Source organism: Scyliorhinus torazame, chromosome 5 (genome assembly GCF_047496885.1).
Source record: "Scyliorhinus torazame isolate Kashiwa2021f chromosome 5, sScyTor2.1, whole genome shotgun sequence".
Taxonomy (NCBI): Eukaryota; Metazoa; Chordata; class Chondrichthyes; order Carcharhiniformes; family Scyliorhinidae; genus Scyliorhinus; species Scyliorhinus torazame.
The window spans coordinates 71,319,227-71,337,491 of NC_092711.1; the positions used below are offsets into that span (position 1 = coordinate 71,319,227).

General features: G+C 47.5%; 1 protein-coding gene and 1 long non-coding RNA gene across 3 annotated transcripts; one reads left to right on the forward strand and one right to left on the reverse strand.

Moving 5' to 3' along the window:
- Positions 1 to 4,449: 4,449 nt before the first annotated feature.
- Positions 4,450 to 13,715, reverse strand: LOC140418370 (uncharacterized). Its single transcript, XM_072501836.1, has 4 exons — positions 13,434 to 13,715; positions 9,574 to 9,680; positions 7,574 to 7,689; positions 4,450 to 5,834 (listed from the first exon to the last, which is right to left on the reverse strand). Exon 4 carries the CDS (start codon positions 5,712 to 5,714, stop codon positions 4,671 to 4,673), a length of 1,044 nt encoding a protein of 347 aa, XP_072357937.1. The 5' UTR covers positions 5,715 to 5,834; positions 7,574 to 7,689; positions 9,574 to 9,680; positions 13,434 to 13,715; the 3' UTR covers positions 4,450 to 4,670.
- Positions 13,716 to 13,948: 233 nt separating this feature from the next.
- On the forward strand, positions 13,949 to 15,893 carry LOC140418377 (uncharacterized). 2 transcript variants are annotated; one of them, XR_011944978.1, is made up of 2 exons: positions 13,949 to 14,022; positions 14,322 to 15,893. It is a non-coding gene; the product is annotated as an uncharacterized lncRNA (long non-coding RNA). The 2 variants fall into 2 exon arrangements; XR_011944979.1 differs by lacking the exon at positions 13,949 to 14,022 and adding an exon at positions 14,102 to 14,154.
- Positions 15,894 to 18,265: the final 2,372 nt, after the last annotated feature.

An 18,265-nucleotide genomic window follows, 5' to 3' on the forward strand; every position in this document is an offset into this window, starting at 1 on the left:
CTGTGGAAGCCGTCGTCTGACCCTCGGATGGCGAATTTGATTTTCTCCATTTGCAGAGATTCTGAGAGGTCGGACAGCCAGTCTGCAGCTTTGGGTGGTGCTGCTGACCGCCAGCTGAACAGGATTCTATGGCGGGCGATCAGGGAGGCAAAGGCAAGGGCGTCCGCCCTCCTCCCCGGAAATAGATCTGGCTGGTCTGATACTCCCACGACTGCCACATTCGGGCATGGATCCACCCTCATCCCCATCACTTTGGACATTGCCTCGAAGAAGGGGGTCCAGTACATGGAACATAGAACAGTATAGCACAGAACAGGCCCTTCGGCCCTCAATGTTGTGCCATGCTTTGTCCGAAACCAAGATCAAGCTATCCCACTCCCTGTCATTCTGGTGTGCTCCATGTGCCTATCCAATAGCCGCTTGAAAATTCCTAAAGTGTCCGACACCACTATCACAGCAGGCAGTCCATTCCACACCCTAACCACTCTCTGAGTAAAGAACCTACCTCAGACATCCCTCCTATATCTCCCACCCTGATTCTTATCGTTATGCCTCCTTGTATCAGCTGCATCCACCCGAGGAAATAATCTCTGAACGTCCACTCTATCTATCCCCCTCATCATCTTATAAACCTCTATTAAGTCGCCTCTCATTCTCCTTTGCTCCAATGAGAAAAGCCCTAGCTCCCTCAACCTTTCCTCATAAGACCTACCCTCCAATCCAGGCAGCACTCAGGTAAATCTCCTTTGCACCTTTCCAATGCTTCCACATACGTCCCATAATGAGGTGACCAGAACTGCACACAATACTCCAAATATGGTCTCACCAGGGTCCTGTACTGTTGCAGCATAACCCCACGGCTCTTAAACTCCAGCCTCCTGTTAATAAACGCTAACACACTATAGGCCTTCTTCACTGCTCTATCCACTTGAGTGGCAACCTTCAAATTGATTTGATTTATTGTCACATATACCGAAGTACAGTGAAAAGTATTTTTCTGCGGCAGAGGGAACGTACACAGTACGTACAGTAGTAGACAAAAGAATAATCAACAGAGAACATTGACAAATAGTACAACAACAAACAGTGATTGGTTACAGTGCGGAACAAGGGGCCAAACAAAGCAAATACATGAGCAAGAGCAGCATAGGGTGTCATTACAGGGAGTTCTTACAGGGAGTGGATCAGTCCCAGGGGCAGTCGTTGAGGAGTCTTGTAGCTGTGGGGAAGAAGCTGTTCCTAAGTCTGAATGTGCGAGTCTTCAGACTTCTGTACCTTCTGCCTGAAGGAAGGGTCTGGAAGAAGGCAATGTCTGGGTGGGAGGGGTCTCTGGTAATGCTGTCTGCCTTCCTGAGGCAGCGGGAGGTGTATACAGGATGAATCTGGGAGTGGCAAGCTTGTGTGATGCGTTGGGCTGAGTTCATCACACTGTAGTTTCTTGCGATCTTGGACCAATCTGTGATGCAGCCGGATAGGATGCTCTCTATCGCACATCTGTAGAAGTTTGTGAGAGTTGATGCAGACATGCCAAATTTCTTTAGCCTCCGTAGGAAGTAGAGACGTCGTTGGGCTTTCTTGACTGTTGCATCAACGTTAGTGGACCAGGACAGACTGTTGGTGATGGTGACCCCAGGAACTTAAAGCTATCGACTATCTCCACTTCAGAGCCATTGATGCAGACGGGAGTGCGTGTCTTGCTATGCTTCCTGAAGTCGATGATCAGTTCTTGGTCTTTCCAACATTTAGAGGGAGATTGTTTTCGGTACACCATGCAACCAACTGATTTATCTCCCTCCTGTAGTCTGATTCATCGTTGTTTGAGATACGGCCCACCACAGTCGTATCATCCGCAAACTTATAGATTGAGTTTGATTTAAATATTGCCACACAGTCGTGTGTGTATAGGGAGTACAGTAGAGGACTGAGTACACATCCTTGCGGGGCCCCAGTGTTGAGGACTATTGTGGAGGAGGTGCTGTTGCCTATCCTGACAGATTGCGGTCTGTTGGTGAGGAAGTCGAGGATCCAGCTGCACAGGGAGGGGTCAAGTCCAAGATTGCGGAGTTTGGTTATCAGTCTTGTTGGGATAATGGTGTTGAAGGCGGAGCTGTAGTCAATGAACAGCAGTCTTACATAGGTTTCCTTGTTGTTGAGATGTTTGAGTGTTGATTGCAGAGTCAGTGAGATTGCGGTGATAGGCAAACTGCATTGGATCGAGACCGTCTGGGATGCTGGCAGTGATCCATCTCATGACCAGCCGCTCAAAGCATTCCATGATGACAGACGTTAGTCGTTGAGGCAGGCTACCTTGTTCTTTTTTAGTACTGGTATTATGGTGGTCTTCTTGAAGGAGGTAGTACCCCGCAAGTCTGGGGCAAGACCAGAACATGTGGGCATGGTTGGCCAGGCCTCCTTGGCACTGTTCCCACCTATCCTCCACCTTCAGGAAGGCCGTACTCATACGAGTTCTTGTTAAGTGGACTCTATGTACCACTTTTAGTTGCGTCAGGCTGAGCCTTGCGCACGTGGAGGTGGAGTTGACCCCATGCAGTGCTTCGCTCCAGAGTCCCCACCCTATTTCAATCCCCAAGTCCTCCTCCCATTTCTTTCTTGTTGCGTCCAATACGGTGTCGGCCCTTTCTATCAATCGGTCATACATGTCGCTACAGTTGCCTTTATCTAGGATGCTTGTGTCCAGTAACTTTTCCAGTAATGTCTGTCATGGCGGTTGTGGATACGTCCTTGTCTCCTTTCGTAGGAAGTTTTTGAGTTGCAGGTACCTTAGCTCGCTCCCCCTGGCTAGCTGGAATTTCTGTCAGTTCGTCCATTGTTGCAATCCTGCCGTCCGTGTATAAGTCCCTGACTGTCAGTGTCCCTCCGTCCTGTCCCCACTTTTTAAAGGTGGCGTCAGTCAGCGCTGGTGCAAACCTATGGTTGTTGCAGATGGGAGCTTTGTCCGACATTTTGGTCAGGCCAAATTGTGGCCGTAGTTGGTTTCAGGACTGGATGGTGGCTATCACCACCGAGCTGCTGTCATGTTTTTTGGGTGGGGTTGGGAGTGCCGCCGTGGCGAGGGCCCAGAGGGAGGTCCCCTTGCAGGAGGCCTCTTCCGCGCGCACCCACTCGGCTTCTGGCTCCTTGATTCGCCCGCTTATCCGTTCAGCGTCGTCGCCCAGTGGTAGAATTGTATGTTTGGGAAGGCTAGCCCCCCCCCCCCCCCCCCCGGATTTTGTTTTTTTAGGACCTTCTTTGGGATCCTAGCATTCGCCCCCCAACTCCCCCCCCCGCCCATATGAACACCATAATTAGTTTGTCTAGTGCTTTGAAAAAGGCCTTAGGGATGTAGATCGGGATGGATCTAAATAGGAAGACGTATCTGGGCAGCAAGTTCCCGCCTCAATGTTTAAAATCAGCTCAGAAAGGACAATCTCACCTCATCGAATTATCAAATTAACAGTGCAGAAGGAGGCCATTTGGCCCATCAGGTCTGCACCGGCCCTCGGAAAGAGCATCCTACTTAAGCCCACACCTCCACCCTATCCCCGTAACCCAGTAACCCCACCTAGCTTTTTTGGACACCAATGGCAATTTAGCATGGCCAGTCCACCTAACCTGCACATCTTTGGACTGTGGGAGGAAACCAGAGCACCCGGAGGAAACACACGCAGACACGGGGAGAACTTACAGACTCCGCACAGACAGTGACCCAAGCCGGGAATCGAACCCTGGTCCCTGGTGCTGTGAATCAACAGTGCTAACCACTGTGCTACCGTGCCGCCATTGCATCCAAGCTCCCGGATTGTCTGTCTTCTCTCCAGGTAAGATTCTGTTTGTTTCTTGTATTTCACTGTGACAGGGCAGAGACCTGATTGAAGGGATTCCAACATGGGAGTTCTGGGAAAGATGGGCAAAGATTTGGGAGGCGACAACATGATCGAATAGTTTGGAGTGGAGAGGGATGGGACAGTAATTTGTTAGGATGGCAGGGTCAAGGACCTGTTTTATTGAGGGGGTGATGATGGCAGATTTGAAGGACAGAGGGACAGTACCTGAAGAGAGAGAAATGTTGACAATATCCATGGACATAGGGGAGTTGGCTGATCAGTAGCTGAGTGGGAATAGGCTCGATGGAGCAGGAGCTGGATTTCATGGACAAGATGAGCTCTGAGAGGGCATGAGGGGAGATGGGAGAGAAACTAGAGAAAGATGTGGGTTCAGGGCTCGGGAAAGGATGACATTTAGAGACAGTTTGGTCTGGTGGGCTCGTGGAAGGGAGGGAAGCAGCAGAGGCAGCTGATCGGATTTACTCAATCTCAGTCACAAAGAAGCTCCACAAGCTCCTCACACGTCTTGTTGAGGTGAGTACGGAAGAGACAGGGGAGAGCGAGAGTACTTCAAAAGGAACTAATTTGTGTCAGAGATATTTTAAAAATTTCAGCACACTGCGTATTTCACACAAATCTAATTTATTTGACTGTTAGCCAGAATATTGGCCCCTGTAAATGGGCTGGAGTTTGTTATCAGCAGAAAGAGACCCAAATGAACATGGTTCAGTCCTGAATGTGAGGAACAGCAAAATCCAATCACTGTGGTTACTTGTGGCCTCGTTGGTGTCTCAGGAGGTGGGATGAAGTGGTGAATCCTTTCCCACACTCGGAGCAGGTGAACGGTCACTCGTCAGTGTGAACACGTTGATGGCGCATCAGATCTCCAGACCTTTTATAGCACTTTCTGCAATCTGAACATTGAAAAGGTCTCTCATCAGTGTGAACTCGTTGATGTCTCAGCAGGTGGGATGAAGTGGTGAATCCCTTCCCACACTCGGAGCAGGCGAATGGTCTCTCCCCGGTGTGAACTCGCTGGTGCTTCCGCAGTGCGGATGACTCAGTGAATCCCTTCCCACAGTTGGAGCAGGTGAATGGCCTCTCCCCAGTGTGAATTCGCTGGTGACTCAGCAGGTGGGATGACTTAGTGAATCCCTTCCCACATTTGGAGCAGGTGAATGGTCTCTCCCCAGTGTGAACTCGCTGGTGTGTGGACAGATTAGATGACTCAGTGAACCCCTTCCCACACTCGGAGCAGGTGAACGGTCTCTCCCCAGTGTGAATTCGCTGATGTACAGTGAGGTTAGATGATCGTCTGAACCCAGTCCCGCAGTGAGAGCACCTGAACGGTTTCTCATCAGTGTGAACACGTTGATGGCGTATCAGATCCCCAGAACCTTTGAAGCACTTCCCGCAGTCTGGACATTGAAACGGTCTCTCCCCAGTGTGAACTAGCTGGTGTCTCAGGAGTAGGGATGACTGAGTGAATCCTTTCCCACACTCTGAGCAGGTGAATGGCCTCTCCCCAGTGTGAATTCGCTGATGTGCAGTGAGGTGAGATGACTTTTTGAACTCAGTCCCACAGTAAGAGCACCTAAATGGTCTCTCCCCAGTGTGAATTCGCTGGTGGCTAAGCAGGTCGGATGACTGAGTGAATCCCTTCCCACACTTGGAGCAGGTGAATGGTTTCTCCCCAGTGTGACTGCGTCGATGAGTTTCCAGCTGGGATGGGGAAGTGAATCCTTTCCCACAGTCTGCACATTTCCACGGTTTCTCCTCAGTGTGACTGCATTTGTGGCTTGTGAGGCCTGATGATAGAGCGAATCCTCGTCCACACACACAAATCATGTACGGTTTCTCCCCACTGTGAACGATGCTTTTTCCTTCCATGTTGAATGATATTCTGATGATATTCAGGATGTGATAAGTTGAGGATTCTGTCAGATCCTGATGTGATGCTTGGTTTGAGTTTCCGAACTTTGAAACCTCCCCTTCGAACACCCTGTGAAACTGATTTAAAAACAGAAAATAGGGAGTGAGAGAGAACCCACAAGACCACAAGGCAGGTTGTGAAATTGAGCTGACTAAATCTGCTCACTTGTGGGGTCGGCACTGGGAAAAAGTGACCATGAAAACTGTTGGATTGTCATAAAAACCCAATTGGCCTCTTTTGGAGGAGAGAGAAAGAGGCGAAGAGGGATTTTGTATATCCAGAAGACATATTAAGAGAGTAGTTGGCAAAGCATATTCGACCTTGAGCTTCATAAATAGAAATATTGACACTGACACTATGCTTTTGGTGGCACGGTGATTAGCACTGCTACCTCACAGCGCCAGGGACCCGGGTTCAATTCCGGCCTTGGTGACTGTGTGTGTGGAGTTTGCACTTTCTCCCCGTGTCTGCGTGGGTTTCCACCTGGTGCTCAGGTTTCCTCCAATACAAAGAAGGGAAAGTTAGGTGGAATTGGTCTTGATAAATTGCCCGGTAGTGTCCAGGGATGTGCAGGTTAGGTGGGGCTATGGGGTTACAAGGAGAGGGTCGGGGGGGGGGGGGGGGGGGGGGGGGGCCTAGGCAGTGTGTCCTTTCAGAGAATCGGTGCAGACTCGATGGGCCAAATGGCCTCCTTCTGCTCTGTAGGAATTCTATGGTTCTAATTCTATTCTATGAATCTTTATAAAGCTCTGGTCACCACTCTTCAGGAAGGATGTGAAGGTTCTTGAGAAGGTGCAGAGGTGATTTACCAGAATGGTTCCAGCAAAGGAGGTTGAGGGGAGATTTGTGTTCAGGTACACAAGATTACGCCAGGTTTCCATTGGGTGGACAAAGAAACTCTGTTTCCATTCACTGATCGTACAAGCACTAGGGAGACAGATTTAAAGTTTTGGGTAAAACCTGGATTGAACTATAAAAGATCCTGAGGGTACTTGACAGGGTGGATGTGGAGAGAATGTTTCCTCTTGTGGGAGAAGCGAGAATGAGAGCAAAATAAGGAGTCGCCCATTTAAGATGGAGATGATGATTTTTTATTCTCTTGAGGGTTGTAAGACTTTGGATCTCACGTCCTTAAAAGGCAGTGGAAGCAGAGTCCTTGAATATTTTTAAGGCAGAGCTGGATAGATTCTTGATGAGCAAGGGGGTGAAAGGTCATCAGGGGTAGACAGGAATGTGGAGTTGAGGTTAGAATGAGATCAGCCGCAATCTTATTGAATGCTGAGCAGGCTCGAGGGGCCGAGTGGCCTGTTCCGAGTTTGTATGTAAAAGTTACAGGAGATATGAGGTGACATGAGATATGTTTTCACACAGCGAGCGGCAATGACCTGAAACTTGCTGCCTATGAGGGAGTTTGAAAATAGATCCATGAATCATTTGATTTCCAAAGGAAATTGGATAGACACCTGAGGGAAATAAACCTGCGAAGATACAGGGAGCAGGAGAATGGGACTGACTGGATTGCTCCAGAGAGCTGGCATGGATTCACTGGGCCGAATGCCATTCTCTGTACCATCATGTCTCTGACTCTTTTGTGTAATCTAGTTTTGTAATTTAACCCCGGGGGGGACAGATATCGTTCAGGTAAATCTGTGCTACACTCCCTCCGAGGCCATTCTATCCTTCCTCAGGTTTGTTGCCCAGAACTGAACACAGTTCTCCAGGTTTGGTCTAACCAGGGTTTGTGAATCTCGGGGCTTTTCCAGTCACACTGAGACCTGAAATCTTCCCTCACAGACAGAACAGTCAAACCTTTTACCTTCCACACCCAGATGCTGTTGATATTCAGGTTCTGATGAATCGAGTGACTCTGTCAGATCGCGATGTGACGTTTGGTTTGCGTTTCCCGTCTGTTAAACCTCCACTTCCAGTATCCTGTAAATTTACAGAAATCTCACTGTTGGTTTGGGATAGAAATTCACAACATTCTCTCCTCATCAACTTTGATTAAATGTATTCCTGGAGCTTTGGTCACATGACCTGCCGCCATCCTCCAGCCATTAATCGGTCAACACATCCATCCTTGTGACACACTGCCTTCCTCGGCCAATTGGGAAGCAAAAGGATTTGCTACCTTACAGGACAGTGATTGTCAGCCAAATAACCTTTACCCCATCTTCAATATTTTTATATCCACTGAAGAGAAATGTTCAAAGAAAATTACATTAAAATCTTCTTTACTGTCGTAATGATTTCCCAGACACGATTCTCACCAAGACAGAAGGTTAAATTTGAATTCATTTAAAGTCTATTGAAGACCCTGAAACAATTGTTGGTTGTTGCAAAGACCCACCTGATTCACTCATGTCCTTCAGTGAAGGAAATCTTCTATCCTTACCTGGTCTGGCCTACATGTGACTCCAGATCCACAGTCAGCTGGTTGACTCTCTGAGATGCTCTCTGAGATACACTCAGTTCAAGGGCAATTAGGGATGGGCAGTGAATGCTGGCCCAGCCAGCGACACCCACATCCCGTGAATGAATAGAAAAGAAAATCTGCCGTCCTTGCCTGGTCTGGCCGACACGATTCCAAACCACAGTAATGTGGTTGACTCTTTAAATGCCCTCCGAGATGGCCGAGCAAGCCACTCTGTATAAGGGATATTAGGGATGGGCAATAAACGTTGGCCCAGCCAGTGACTCCCACAAATCAATAAAATAAAATCCTGGAGACTCCAGTCAGTCAATCCGGGAGAGTTGGCATCCGGTCCAGGCTCGCAGCGCATGCCCCCTGCGGCTCCTTGTCCTCTGTAAAGATGGCGGCCGGTAACCCGGGCCTGTCACCGCTCAGCTCTCACTCTGTTCGGTGCTGTTTAAGTCGGGACCGTTAACATTTTCCTCGGGAGTTGAAGCCTCCACGGGGTATTTATGAACCCTCCCGGCTCACCCCGCAGCTTCTATCGCTCCCAGGCCACCCACGGCTCCAATCCTGGAAGTCGCTCGATTGTTTCTTTCCCGCTCCTTGCAACGTCAGTGTCAACCTGAACTGTGCATGCGCCGGTCACAGCCCGAACGCCGCATGCTCCAGTCACAGCCGGACTCTGTGCATGTGCGAGAAGCTTCTGTCATGTGGATAGAGCACATTCTCAGCTGCAACGCATATTGGGTAATAAACCCACTATTGAAATGGATATGTTTGATTTAAATTATGCTTTGCGAACTGATTACGATTAGTAACATTGGGCCAAGGCAACACCCACATCCCAAGAACAAATAAAGGAAAGTTGGCAGTTAGAAAGGCAAATGCAATGTTCGCATTCATTTCAAGAGAGCTACAATACAAGATGAATGGGGATGAGAAACATATCAGCCATGATCGAATGGCAGAGCAACCTCGAAGGCTCGATGGGCTGAATGGCCTAATTCTGCTTCTCTATCTTTTTTTTTTTTAAATGAGGGGATCTCATTGAAACATTTGTAAAAAAATTGTTGGAATCCATCCCAGACCTGGATATAGATCAATTGATTCTTGGAGGAGACTTCAATTGTGTTCTGGATCCTAAATGGACTGGTCCAAGCTGATTCAACCACAACAAAAACATGAGAAAGGAATGAAACCAGACGGACCACCCGGCATCGACCCAGGCACCAGAAACGACAACGGCAAACCCAACAAAAGATTTTTCAAAACTGTTCCCATCAGTAGATTGTAAAAGGATTACGGGACACAGATTTAAGATTGTGACCAAGATCTACAGGGGAGATAGTAGGTAGACATTTTATACAGTGAGCGATAATGATATGGAATTCAATGCTTACCCACAAAGGTCGATGATCTCCAGTTCCTGGTAACTCGAACAGTGGTGTTAGAATTTGATGTGAGGATTGGTTGTGAGTTTTCTGTCTGTGAATCCCTTTCTAATCCCCTGTGAAAGAAGTTTACAAAGGCACCACTGTCAGTCCAGAAATTAAATTCAGGAAAGATAAACATTTCGCCTGGCTTGAATTTGCTGAGTGTAAATCCTCCCCGACTAATCATCTGTAAAAGGAGTTTCCAAAATTAATCACCGTAAGGCCAGGATAGAAATTCACAACATTCTTCCCTTCTGCTTATGGATCCAGGATGACCCCTCATGCCCCCGCTGCACACTGACCCTCTTGTCATCAGCAGTCCCCTGATTTGAGGGTGACGTCTACTCAGGGTTGTGAATTTCTTCCCTGGGTCTTCATGTGGCTGAACAGAGTCACTGAGCTTTGGACACATGGGGCAGGATGTCCAATAAGACAGTGAAATCCGGAGAGCAGGATTGGCTTCCTTTCCTTTCCATCTCTGCCACCGCTTTGCATCATCAATAAGACATTGGGACTCAAAGACTAATCCAGTTTGATGGACAAGTTGTCTCATTCTGAATAATGGGGAACAAGCTCCTCCCACTCATTGAAACATCGCCCCCCGACAAAGATGACAAAACGCGCATGCGCCCTGATGCACATCCAATAAAAATGGCGGCCGTTAACCCGAGCCGAACATGAGGAGCTCATAGATTTCATAGAATTTACAGTACAGAAGGAGGCCATTTGGCCCATCGAGTCTGCACCGGCTCTTGGAAAGAGCACCCTACCAGAACCCCACATCTCCACCCTATCCCCATAACCCAGTAACCCCACCCAACACTAAGGGCAATTTTATATGCTAAGGGGCAATTTCGCATGGCCAATCCACCTAACCTGCACATCTTTGGACTGTGGGAGGAAACCGGAGTACCCAGAGGAAACCCACACAGCCCATAACAGCCTCCCCGAACAGGCGCCGGAATGTGGCGACTAGGGGCTTTTCACAGTAACTTCATTTGAAGCATACTTGTGACAATAAGCAATTTTCATTTCATTTGATTTTTCATTTCACACAGACACAGGGAGAACGTGCAGACTCCACACAGACAGTGATCCAAGCCGGGAATCGAACCTGGGACCCTGGAGCTGTGAAGCAATTGTGCTAATCACTGTGCTACCGTGCTGCAGCCCCGCTCGGTACAAACTGGGTCCTGTAAAGTTTTCCGAGGTTTGCGGCTTACAAGAGCTTTACACAACATTTCCGGCCACCCCCGTGATCTCTCGCTTCCTCCATATTGTTTATTGCCTCTTACCAATTTTGGATCCGAAGAATCACCTGAGGAAGGAGCAGTGCTCCGAAAGCTAGTGTTTGAAACAAACCTGTTACTTTAACCTGGTGTTGTAAGACGTCTTACCGGTATCTGAAGAAGACGCCCTTATGCTTCGCACTTACCCATACTGCGCATGCTTCAATCACAGCGGACCCCATCCCTCATTGACTCCAATTGGTTGGAGGACCAGTGGCCCTCACTCGGTCCTCCAGACCCGCCCCGCTTCTTCCTACTGGTCAGGAGCTGCCGACAATCACCCGGGCATTGTGACGGTTACAGATGGTGAGAGCGGCCACAGGCTCAGGCTGTGCGCTGATTGCCCAATAATAACAGTGAGAGTCTCAGTGAGACAATTAGACAATAATAGTGGAGATGGGGCCCAGAGGAGAAACAGCAAAGGATTCACTCACTTTGAGAGTAACAAACACAGTGTCTGTTCCCATAATAAGAGTCAGGCTGCAGTGTGTGAGTGAACACATCATTGGACCCAATGTAGAATCATAGAATCCCCTCAGTGCAGAAGGAGGCCATTCGGCCCATCGAATCTGCAGCAACCCTCTGAAAGAGCATCCTACCTTGATGGATTCCCCACCCAATCCCCGCAATCCCTCCCAGTGACAATTTAACACAGCCAATCCATCAAACCTGCACATCTGTGGACTGTGGGAGGGAACCAGAGCATCCGGAGGAAATCTACGCAGACACAGGAAGAATGTACAAACTCCACACAGACAGTGACCCAAGGTCAGAATTAATCATAGAATCTACAGTGCAGAAGCAGACCATTCGGTACATCGAGTCTGCACCGGCGTTACCTGATCTGGCCAACTCACTGAAATGTGGTTAATTCTGAATTGCCTAGCAAGCCACTCAGTTTAAGGGCAATTAGGAATGGGCAACCAAGCTGGTTTGCCCGTGACACTCACATCCCATAAAGAATAGAGAAAATCAAAGGGCTGTTTCCAGTGCCGGTTTCAAAGGAATCAGTACTGGGCCCTTCACTCCTGGTTTACATCATTGATTTCAAAGTAAATGTAGGAACATGAGGAAGAAGTTTACCTGTGACACAAAAATAATTGAACACTTGATAGTGAGGAAAAAGCTGTAGGGAAAACAAGGCAAAGGATTACATGATAAATGGCAGGACAAGACTAGTTAGGCCAGAGCTAGATTCCTGTAGAGGAAGATTGCACCAGAGAGAGTACAGAGGGGATTTAAGAACATCAGCCAGAAATTGACAATGTTTGCTCAGAGGAAAGTTTGGGTAAACTGGGGCTGTTTTCTTTGGAACAGAAAAGACTGAGGGGAGACCAAAATGAAATTTTGAAAAGCAGCCTGGCTGGCTGAGTCGGTAGAGCATGGGAGTCTTAATCCCAGGGCCGTGGGTTAGACCCACGTTGGGCGCTTCAGCTTCTTTAATCTGAGAACATTGAGCTGAACTGTTTTATGGGTGGCACGGTAGCACAGTGGTTAGCACTGTTGCTTCACAGCACCAGGGTCCCAGTGTTCAAATCCCACTTGGGACACTGTACAGAAAATGCATGTTCTCCCAGTGTCTGTATGGGTTTCCTCCCACATGTCCCGAAAGACGTGCTTGTTAGGCGAATTGGACATTCCAAATTCTCCCTCTGTGTACCCGAATAGGTGCCGGAGTGTGGCTACTAGGGTATTTTCACAGTAACTTCATTGCAGTGTTAATGTAAGCCTACTTCTGACAATAATAAAGATTATTCTAAATATATAAAATTCTGGGGATCATGGTGGCACAGTGCTTGTGTGCTTGCGTGCTGGGGACCCGGGTTCGATTCTGGCCCCAGGTCACTGTCTGTAAGGAGTTTGCACATTCTCCCATTGTCTGCGTGGGTTTCACTCCCACAACCCAAATATGTGCCGGGTAGGTCGATTGGCCAAATTAAATTGCCCCTTAATTAGAAAAATATATAAATTAATATTTTTTTTAAAGTCTGAGGGATCTAAATAGATTGGATAGGAAGGTCCAATTCCCTTTGGTTGAGGGATACTTATAAAAGGGGGCAGAGTTTTAAGGAAGGACTAGGAGGTTCAGAGGGTGGTGAGGATCTGTGACATGCTGCCTGAAATGATGGCAGAAACCCTCATAACATTTAAAAAGTAATTAGATAGACATCTGAATTGATGTAACTTAAAAAGCTACAGGCCACAATCTGGAAATTGGGTTTAGGCTGAATACCTACTTTGTAGCCACGATGAGCTGAATGAAATGCAACAGGAACAACAAACTTTAATAAAATCCGGGATAGTAACTCTCACTACTAACAAGGTCAGCAGTTTGCCCAGTTTAGCTGCCAAGTATGCTAATGTGGTAATTTTAAAATGTACCTGCATACATAAGAGTACAACAGCAAATTATTTAACTTCTCCAATGTGATCGGTGTAATTAGTCTCAAATTTAACCTGGAATGGTCATTTAAATTTTCCCAGTCACTCTGATATCTGAAATCCTTATCCACGGACAGAACAGACAAACCATTTTACCTCCCAATGATATTCAGGTCCTGTTGAATCGAGTAACTCTGTCAGATGATGATGTGATGTTTGGATTGAAGTTCCCGTTAGTAAATCCGCCTCTTTCTAAAGGAATTTCACTCTCAGTCCAGGAGAGAAATTCACAAGATTCTCCCTTCCTGCTTCCGTGTCCTGGACGGCCGCGCATGCGCCCTGCTGCACCTGAGAACGACGCGGCCGCGCAGGCGCCCTTCGGCATATCGCCCCCGAATCAGATGACAGGGACCGATCAGAGAGAAAAACACCGATGCGGCCGCCCCATTCCGTACAGACACCGATCTGTATCAAAAGTGCCGGAACCAATTTATCAGCCTGAGGAACGTGATGGAATAATGGCGGATAAAGCTACCCGGAATGCCCGGCGCGTATGAATGCGCCCTATCTTCGTCACAGGAGCCAGAACGCGCAGGCGTCAGAATGTCCCGTCCCCGGAAGTCGCTCCCCCATCCCTCCCCCTGTGTGGAGCATGCGCGGTGCTGCTCCGGGCTGAGCGCAGCCGCGGTGAGAGTGAGTGCGGTTCCCAGAGGCTGAATGAGAGCCGCCGCGAGCGGGGACAATGGTGAGAACCCAAACCCCCCAATAAGACCCATTGGTTTTATTGTCAGTCTGCAGACAGAAGCTGGAGAACTGAACCCAGGCAGAGGAGAGGGAGGGAGAAAACTGGCAGTGGAGGAAAGAAATGGTGCAGATGGTGAGATGGGTTTGGATTTCAGCCCAGGGAGGAGGGAGAGTGTGTGGGACGGGGATTTACAGCTTTGGGGAAACAAGAGAGGAAAAAATGTTCCAGAGAAACTAGAATTGTCTGTTCAGAATTTCTATCCTGGACTGAGTGATGACTTTTGTAAACTCCTTTTACAGGATATTGGAAGTGGAGGATTGGCCGACAGAAAAATCAAACCAAACATCACATCGAAATCTGACTGTCACTTGATTCATCAGGAGCTGAATATAATCAGTCTTTGAATTTGGAAGGAGAAATATTTGTCTGTTCAGTTTCAGCGGTGCGACTGCAAAAGCACCGAGATATACATCCCATCTCCGAGTGAGAGTGTTCCAGTGAACTGACTGTGGAGAGAGCTTTAACCAGTTACACAGGCTCAAAAAATGTATCACGTCATTCACTGCAGGGAGAAATTAAACGGCTGTTTGTGTGTGGACAAAGCTCCAACCGGGAGAGACATAAAAACCCCTCACCATGGAGAAACTGTGGAAATGTGCGGACTGTGGGAAGGGATTCAGTTACCCATCACAACTGGAAGTTCATCGTCGCAGTCACACTGGGGAGAGACCGTTCACCTGCTCCATTTGTGGGAACGGATTCACCCATTCATACAACCTTCTGACACACCAGCGAGTTCACACTGAGGAGAGGCCATTCACCTGCCCTGTGTGTGGGAAGGGATTCACTCGGTCATCCCACATTGTGACTCACCAACTTGTTCACACTGATGAAAGACCGTTTACATGTCCTGACGGTGAGAAGAGTTTTAAATGTAAAAAGGATCTGCTGACACATCAACATATTCACACTGGGGAGAGACCGTTATCCTGCTCCCTGTGTGGGAAAGGATTCATTCAGTCATCCCACCTGCAGACACATCAACTTGTTCACTCTGATCACAAACTTTTTAACTGTCCTGACAGTGAGAAGAGCTTTAAAAACAAAAAGGATTCACTAACACACCAATATGTTCACACTGGGGACTGACCGTTCACCTGCTCTATGTGAGGGAAAGGATTCAGCCGTCCAAGTGCCCCACTGAACTACCAGAGAATTCACACTGGGAGAGGCCATTCACTTGCTCTGACTGTGGGAAAGGATTCATTAATTCATCCAACCTTCTGATACACCAGCAACTTCATACAGGGAATAGACTGTTCACCTGCTCTGAATGTGGGAAGGGATTCACACGTTCATACAACATTCTGACATATCAGCAGGTTCACAGTGAGGAGAGGCTGTTCACTTGCTCAGTGTGTGGGAAGGGATTCACTCGTTCATCCAACCTATTGAATCACCAGCGAGTTCATACTGGGGAGAGGCCGTTCACCTGCCCTGTGTGTGGGAAGGGATTCAGTCAGTTATCCAACCTGCTGACACACCAGTGAGTTCACAGTGGAGAGAGGCCGTTTACGTGCTCCATATGTGGGAAGGAATTTTCTCATTTATCTTATCTTCTGAAACATCATCGAGTTCACACTGGGGAGAGGCTGTTCACCTGTAACGTCTGTGGAAAGGGGGTTTACTCACTCATCCCACCTGCTAACACACCAGTGAGTTCACAAGCGACTACAAGGTTTGGATTCTACCCTTATTGATGCTGTTAATTATGTCCAGGACTGAATCAGGTTCACTCTTGACAGTCTTAATCTGCTGATGAGGTTTAATATTCTGAATAAATGTGAAATAAATAAGCTTGGTTTGAAACATTGAAGATTTTTGTCTTTCCCACATGAGTGTTTAACAGCACCTGGCTGGAGCTCAGAAAGGACAATCTGGAGGAGGATCACACGGCAGGAACAGAACTTCAGCCTGGACACAGTCCTTCAGGGTCACACTGAGAGGGACAAAAGACACTTGGGTCTTTCTCATCTCTCTTCACTGTCAGCAAAGTCCCCATGTGGGTTAATCCTGAGGTGTGAGAGAAATGTGTCCCAGCTGTTCTCTTCCATGGTTCAGAGCTCCTAGACACGGAACAGAAGCACCTTTACAACTGTGTTTAGAGTCAGGAAGAACGATGGTGAATGCTGGAAACGTGCTGTAAAATCAGAGATTGGTGTAAAACTGTGATGTTCCTGATTGAATGTAAAGCAGCTGGTTTAAGTTTCCAGACTGAAAATGTGTTTGTGTGACAGTCACAATGAATTAATTGAATAGAAACCTACTTAAAATAGTTTGTTGAAGTCGGCATTAAAATAACAGCTGGAGGAGCTCACAGGAGCCTGGTAACTGCCGGGACAATTAGACAACAGTTTGATTGCCCAGCTAAAGAATTCCACAGATTCTCTACCCTCTGAGAGAAGATATGTCTCCTCATCTCTGTCCTAAATTTGAGATCCCTTACTTTGAGATTATGCCCTCTGGTCCTAGACTCTCCCACAAGAGGAAACAAGATAATTTTTCAGGTTGTGTAACTGGTTAAAGCTCTTTCCACAGTCAGTTCACTGGAACACTCTCACTCAGGTGTGTGTGTGTCTCGGGGCGTTTCCAGTCACAGTGATGTTTGAAATCACTTCCCACAGCCAGAACAGACAAGCACATTGACAGTTTGTGATATTTAGATCCTAATGAATTGAGTGACTGTCAAGAAAGATCTTGAGTAGTATTTGGTTCGAGTTGCCCAGCTGCCAATCCTCCCGTCCTAATGTCCAAAAAAGAAGTTTACAAAAATGATCACTGTAAGAATGGGATAGAAATTCACAACAGATCATTCTAGTTTCTATAGAACCTTCTTTCCTCTTTTGCTTTTCCCAAGCATGTGGTCCAGTCAAAATAAAAGACCAACATCAGCTAGAAATCCCAACAAAAGTGCCGGGAACCTTCCTAACTGAACCAGAATATTGTTCACAGTGTCTCTGAAACATTCTGTCCACTGAGGTATACACTGGTTGTGGAAGGTGTCAAGCATTCTGGCGGGTACCGCATGCTCCCTCTGCAGGGCCACTGGGAACAGACAAGACCACGGAATAGAAGTCGGCAGCCAGAGTGACCACCCACCCACCCACCCATTAACACTGCCAGTTACTGTGAAAAGCCCCAAGTCGGCACATTCCGACGCCTGTTTGAGTACACAGAGGGAGAATTCGGAATGTCCAATTCACCTAACAGCACGTCTTTCTGGACTTGTGTGAGGAAACCGGAGCGCCTGGAGAAAACCCACAGGGAGAATGTGCAGACTCCGCACAGACAGTGACCCAAGCTGGGAATAGAACCTGGGACCCTGGAGCTGTGAAGCAACAGTGCTATCCACTTTGCTACAATACCGCCCATCCCACCCAGCTACAATGAACTGTTTTAACCAGACCCAAGAGTAGATTCAAGATGTCACGTTCGGCAGAAGGATACTATAGACTGTAAGATCCACAAACTCTGTCATGATGGCTGCAACTTAACAGGTTATTATGAACATTAAACTGTGGGCAATATCCGATTCTGTGACCAATATTTAGTTAAACACGGACCTGAATAAGGAAACTTTGCAGCCACCTGTGAAGTTTAAATGTCTCGTTGTGTCAGGATGAACCAGCATTTGAGGAATATAAAATCTCTCGACTGTTGGTCTCCAAGTGCCGTATTGAACACCGGAGAATGAGCTTGAATTGGAACAGAGTGAGTGAGTGATCATCGTTATCTGCTATTGTATCGTGGTGTTCTGGGTCTCAGACTTGTAACCCTCTAGTTAATTGTCAGGGATGCAGTATAATAAACCCTGAACAAATCAAATGTGTGTGTGAGAAGCATCTGAAGCACCAGGAACCAGCTGGACCAGCAGAGCTGAATGTTTTCCAGTGCAGCCACAGAACTGTACTTATTCCAGCTTCCAAGTCCACCTGAGAACCAACCTCCTGGCTATTCATCTACAATAAGCTTCAGAGCCTCATGAGAATTATTTGTTTCTAAAAACGCTTCACTCCAACTAAAGGAACAGCTCAACAAGAAGACAACAGGCCTGCAGCGATATAAAGATTGCAGTCTACATTCCATTTTCATCATTACAACTTCACCTTGATCTGTACTTAATTTCTGTGTATGTGTCAGTGAGTGTGAAAGAGACGAGAGACTGAGATGTTCAAACATCCAG

Coding starts and splice junctions, on each gene's coding strand:
- LOC140418370 (XM_072501836.1), bottom strand. CDS start 5,714: ATGGAAGGAAAAAGCATCGTTCACAGTGGGGAGAAACCGTACATGATT.